This window comes from Pantherophis guttatus, chromosome 3, assembly GCF_059756535.1.
Source record: "Pantherophis guttatus breed Tessera chromosome 3, ASM5975653v1, whole genome shotgun sequence".
NCBI lineage: Eukaryota > Metazoa > Chordata > Lepidosauria > Squamata > Colubridae > Pantherophis > Pantherophis guttatus.
In genome coordinates this window covers 183,117,244-183,123,243 of record NC_142065.1, presented here as the reverse complement: position 1 = coordinate 183,123,243, position 6,000 = coordinate 183,117,244, and the positions used below count along the sequence as shown (strand labels likewise).

The 6,000-nt window shown below is 41.7% G+C and overlaps 1 protein-coding gene across 2 annotated transcripts in view; it reads left to right on the top strand.

Moving 5' to 3' along the window:
* The first annotated feature begins 1,190 nt into the window (after positions 1–1,190).
* The window catches only part of TPD52 (tumor protein D52), a 69,472-nt gene continuing 64,662 nt past the window's right edge, over positions 1,191–6,000 (top strand). For both annotated transcript variants that reach the window (XM_087890725.1, XM_034430018.3), the window contains exon 1: positions 1,191–1,387. In XM_087890725.1, the coding sequence (XP_087746851.1) occupies positions 1,354–1,387 (34 nt within the window). In that variant the 5' untranslated portion in view covers positions 1,191–1,353. The remainder of the gene's footprint in view (positions 1,388–6,000) is intronic.

The window sequence follows — 6,000 nt, the reverse complement described above, 5'->3', positions numbered from 1 at the left end:
TTTGGGGAAAATAGGAGGAGGAAGGACTACTATATTAGGTATGTTTGCCACTTTGAGTTATTCATAAAAATAATAAAGCTGGGATACAAATAAATAAAAAGAGGGAAAGAGACCCGCTTTCTGGGTTATCTATTTATAACGGAGAAAGCAGCTTGAACAGCTCAAGACCCCAATTAACATTAGGCAGGACCCTGCAAGTGGGACAGGATTAAATCATGCTGATAGGTGGTTTGATTTTTGTTTTTCATAGTTTTTGTGAGGACCTCCTTTGCTTTAGATCTTATATGTTTACCATTTTTTTCCATCATAAAAACTTTTTAGAATGATACTGATTTTCATTGGATGGATACTGGGGCTGCCAAAAACAGGTTTGGGAGCCAAATAAGGCCTCAGACTGCCTAGAGCTGAATCACTCTAAATTCCACTGTTATCAAGCCCTGGAGGTAGAGCAAACTTAACACAGATCCAGAGTTTGCAGTCTAAACTTCCTTGGAGAAATGGATTATGGAATTTAATACTGTAAAGAGTTAGACTGGATGTAAACAGTTCCACTTACAATTCAGTGTAACTAAAAACAGTGGAACACATCACTCTGGGCAAGTCTTTTTATGCATGCATTACACACGTATATAAATGTACGCTGAAAATATCATTTTCCCCCCCACTTTGGGTTCATTTTGGTCCCTTCCAATCCATCTTGACAGCTGTCTGGACAAGTCTCTAGAGTTTTGGGCTCCTACTATATGGTTGGAAATATCCAGCAGGTACTTTCTAAACTAAAGCAGTGATGGCCAGATTCAGTTTATGCTGGAACTCTTCTTAGCTCCAATCTTAGATAAGTGGGAAGCAACGTTTTGCACTGAAAAGTGGTTGCACACGTTCATTTTTTCCATGCACCTTTTACTTCTAGTATTGTTGATAGGGGCGGAGTCCTTGCATCCGCCGCCTTTCGACACTTTTAATTGCTTCTGCTAGGGCAAGCCCTGTTAGAAGCCAGGCCCTCTTAAAGCGGATGTCAACAATGCCCGCGGCCTATTTTTTTCCTTAGACTCTAACCTGGGCTCTCCCGCTTCCTCACCTGCCGCTGCGCACCTTCCCGCCGTGGGCTCAGGAGGGGCTAGTAGGCGGCTCTTCCGCCTCCCCGGCTGACGTGGACGCCAACGGGAATCCGCCCTATAACAGGCGCGGGCGGTTCGCGCGCGGCGAAGCAAAAGGCGAGAGCGGCGCGGCGCTGTGGGGCGTGTTGGCGGGCGTCTCCCAGGGTGGGAGGCTGCAGTTGGTGCCTCGACGTCGCCGCTCTCCGTTCTGGGCGCCACCGGAGGGAGGAAGAGTCCGCGAGAGCCCGACGGGGGGATGGCCGCGGAGACGAACGCCGGCAGCCAGCAAGGTAAGGGGAGCGGGGTATTTTATTTTATTTTTTCTTCTTTCCCTGGTGGCCGTTCCTTTCCGTTCAAACCCGCCTGCCCTTGTCTTTGGGCTCCCGCGGAGGGTCTTTCGTGGGAAAGCAACTGTGCGCCTTGGAAAGGTTTGGGTAGCCACTCCGCGTTACACTTGGGGAAGGGTTTGCTTCGGCGGGAGGAAGCGCAGCTCACACCATGCAGCTCGGAAAGCCGCCGCCTGTTCTCTTCCCCCCCCCCCCCACCACTTTGCGACCCAGAACAGCGTTTCCGAGCGAGAGGCGTGGCGCGCGTTATGTGCCTCTTTCACCCGAGGCCCTTAGGATGGTCCGCCCTTCAAGCGAAGCCGTGGTGACTGAAGCCCGAGGAACAGCTGGGCACAAGGCAGCAGTTCGCCACTGCGAGTTTTGGCGAGCACCCAAAGAGACCAGCGGCGGTGTGTTTGCTTTGCGAGCTCTCCGTGCCTTGGCTCGCTCCCGCACCTCCTCTTCCTCTTGCAGTGGCGCTTGTTGTATCCAGGAAGTGGGAACTGCCCGGTTTTTTTACGAGGTGCTACCAGAACGTGGACTTACGGGTCTTGACTAGGCGGGGAGTGATTTCCAAAACTTAGGAGACGCTTCCCTCAAAAAAGAAAAAAAAAACCCACCCGAATTTAGAAATTGCTCCTTGGAAAGCTTTAGGCTCCAGCGGCAGAACAGGAACAGCTGTCTTCCTTCTTACTACCGGGTGAGGACATTGCCAGAGGTGTGGCTACAGCCCTACAAACGGCCAGGGAAGGACAATAGACCTTTCCTCCTATTTATTATCAGGGTATCTTTTCTGAGGCTTCCTCAGCTTTCGGTACATAGCAGCATATGGTAATAGCACTGAAGCCTTCCATTTTTGTATAATATTTCTTCCACCCTGGTGTTACACATACAGTATTGCTTTCTGGAAGGGCAAAGATAGGTAAAACCTACTCTGATCCTGTAGGTTGGTCTTACCATTGCTTCTGCCAAATTTCAGATTGCAGCAGACTTGAATCTCTTGGTGGTGGGCCCAAAGACCAGCGTGAACAACTTGCAAGAAGCTGAGATTGCTATTGCTTCTGTCCCTTTCTCTCATCTGAACTGATCTTGGAAAACTTGCCAGTCAGCGGATTAACAAGCTTGACTTAGACTGAATTTGGGTGGGGAAACCCACAGTCCTTTTTCTCCCAAAGAGTGTGCTGCCTGTATGAATGAAAAACTAATAAAATTAGGCAGCTGGACTTCTTGCTACTAAAGCAACTCCAAGAGCAGTTTACTAGCTGAAAATAAACATTAATGCTTTTACTTTGTAGGATTTTTTTAAGAGGAAGAGAATCCAAGAATACTTAGAACCAGGACACCATATGAGTTGCTTCTTCCACCTGGCACGTTATTAGGTGTATGGGTGTGCATTTCTGCACATACAGTGAACCTTTAATTTAACTTTTAGTATTAATCAAAACATATTTTAGTATTAACCAAATGCATCTTTTAGTATTAACCAAAACATATTTGGAAAAAAAATTCTTAAGGACCACACATAAAATTCATTGTCATGATTTAGTGAATTCTGATTGTTCTCAATCATAAACTAAGCATATTGAATGAATTTGTGCAATAGTCCCAATATATCCTCCACAAGATTATGGAAATTGTGAGGTAGCCTATCTGAAAAGCAACAATAATATGTAAATGTTACATTCAGATCTAGTGGTTGCTGTGGCTTTTGATTGGCATATAAAGTTACCAAGTGAGATAGGCAGCCATATAAATCTTGTAAGTAAATAAAGTGTTTTATGTTTTTCATATATAGTGCAGAAAACAGATAAAGGTTCACTTTGTATGGATAAAACAGACTGCCATGCTCACTTTCTGTGTGTGGAGAAATTGAAACTAAAGAAGGATTATCCATCATTTAATACCAGTATTCTATAGAATCATTTCTGTTTCAGAGTCTCGGAACCTCTGTATGAAAGTGCAGCTGAAAATGCAGCTGATTTGCTAGGTCCTTGGCCTCTGAAAGGAAATAATGGTTTAAGACTTGGAATAGCCCACAGTTTGCATGATGAACTAACTGCACGTATTGGATTTGTACAGCAGGCTAACCTCAAATGTGGTTGCTTACTTTATGGCTCTGTGTGTTGTGCGAATTGATAGTGGTTGGTTGTTAATGTTAATACATGGACTTTTTAAACAGCATGTGTGGTAGCTGTTTTAATAACTAATTTATTGTTAGATTTCTATATGCCTTCAAGTCAATTTTTTATTCTGACAACTCCGTGGACTAGTCCCTGTGGTTTTCTTGGCAAAGATTTTTAGCAGTAGTTTGCCATTGCTCCTTCCTTGGTGCTGAGAGAAAATCACTGGCCCAAGATAATCCAATAAGATGGGGCTAGAACACATCGTCTCCTGATTTCTGAATTGATGTGCTCTATCTGGAAGTTGCATTGTGGCAACTGGACTTCTTTTTTAGAAAAGAACTTTCAGACAACTCTATCTGGATGACTAAGAATCTTCAACATGTTGATGTGCTCTATTTCCTCCCCCCCCAATTAATATATATTGATGGGTGAAATGCTAAAATGGATGAAATTCTCTTACGTATACTCTATACAGGTAGTTCTTCACTAATGACTGGTGGCTTACTGACCATTTGAATTTATAACCTTTTGAATTTACAACGGACTCCTCCCCGCACGCCTAAAAGTACTTATGACCTGGTCCTGATGGGCCCCCCATGGTCACATTACTGCATTTCAGGTACTTGATATCCACCTCGCATTTATCGCCATTTGCAGCAATATGTGGTCACATGACCACAATTTACAATGTTTTTGTCAAAAACCAGAGTTTACTGGTTGTTGGCACACCTCATAGCAAACAGTAGGTTCCCATAGTCACTTAATGATCATGGTGATTTGCTAAATGACCATTGCCAAAAAAGTCATAAAATTGGTTGGTTATGTGATGACTGACTTTATGACTATCATGACTTATGATCATAATGGGCAGGTTCCATTATGGTCATAAATTGAGGACCATCTGTATAGCAATCTGTAACTTGAAGAAATTGGTTTGGTTTAATGAGATAGTAATAAATATTGATTGGCAAACCTTTTATGTTTTGTTGCCAGGAAAATGGCACAAGTGAACTTGGAATTTTTACTTTAGTAATAATTTAGTTGATCTGCAATTTCTCATAATAATATGTCCTGTACTAATAACTTAAGGCTATTATTAACAGAATCCTCCAATCTTGACAGCGCGTAAATTGATGGCCGATCATCAGAACACCACCCAAAAGTGGATGGAGGCGTGGAATAGCTGTTCCCCCCAAGATGTCTCCGAGCATATCAGTCCTAGTAGTATACCTCCAGGATTTAGCCTACCCCGACACATATGGGTGACATATAATAGAATTAGAACAACTCACAGGGTGTGTGCTGACTCCCTGTATAAATGGGGAAAGACACCTTCAGCACAATGTGATTGCGGGGCCCCTCGACAGACTATCCAGCATATAGTGAGGGAATGCCCTAACAGAAGGTATCCAGGAGATTCTAGGGACTTCCTCTTCATAACTACGGCAGCTACTGACTGGATCTCCAAACTCGACATTAAACTTTGAAATGTTCGTACTTTTTTTTTTTTCTGTTTTCCTTTTAGCTTTTCTTACTGCTTTTTTATTGTTTTTATTGTTTTTAACCTGTAAAAATGAAGTGTTTTAATACTGTGTGTGATCAACCATACGCTAAAAAAAAAAAAACAGAATCCTCAACATAAAATGCTTTCTCAAGTCTTTGTCTTCTATGTTGTTTTAATACCATATTTACCTCAAAGGAAATTGACCCTACATTAATGATGACACAGAGGAAGAGTAGACTGGAAGAGAAAAAGAAACATGGAAAAATGTCTTGTGTAAATGTGTAATGTCCATTACACAATGGGACTGAATAGTAACTACTGTGCTCAAGATTGAGTCATTTCAATATTTGTGCAATCTACAAGAATTAGTTTTTTAAAATTAAATTACCCTTTTCAATATTTTTCATGCAAAGAGGAAAGCAGTTCCTTCCATTCCTTTTTTGTCTAAAATAAGTGTGTTTTTAATGTTTGCTTTTTTACGTTCTTTGTAAAGAATGATCATTCTTTACAACAATGTTATCAAGAAATTGGAAGACATAATTGTGCTTAAATGCTGTTTGTGAGCTTAACTATGATTAAGGTTAAACAAGGTTCCCAGCTGGGCTTGTGTAAAAACAACAGGATTTGGGTTTTTCTTTCTAAATCTCACTTTTTAGTAGACTATTTAAAGAGGAAGGGGTAACAAAATCACAGTGAACTACTATAAATGCTTATTTTAATTTCAAAGAGAATGAATTTCTGTTGTAGTACTGCATTATTTTGACAGAATATGCTCCTAGGAAATACTACAGTTTTTCAAAATTTACAATAGAGCAAATCTTGTCCTTCAAAATAATCTTTTATTATCTTTTCCAAAAATTTATATAAAGTACTGAGAATAGTATAAGTGGTGGCACAATGGTTAGAATGCAGTATTGCAGGCTATTTCTGCTGACTGCCAGCTGCCAGCA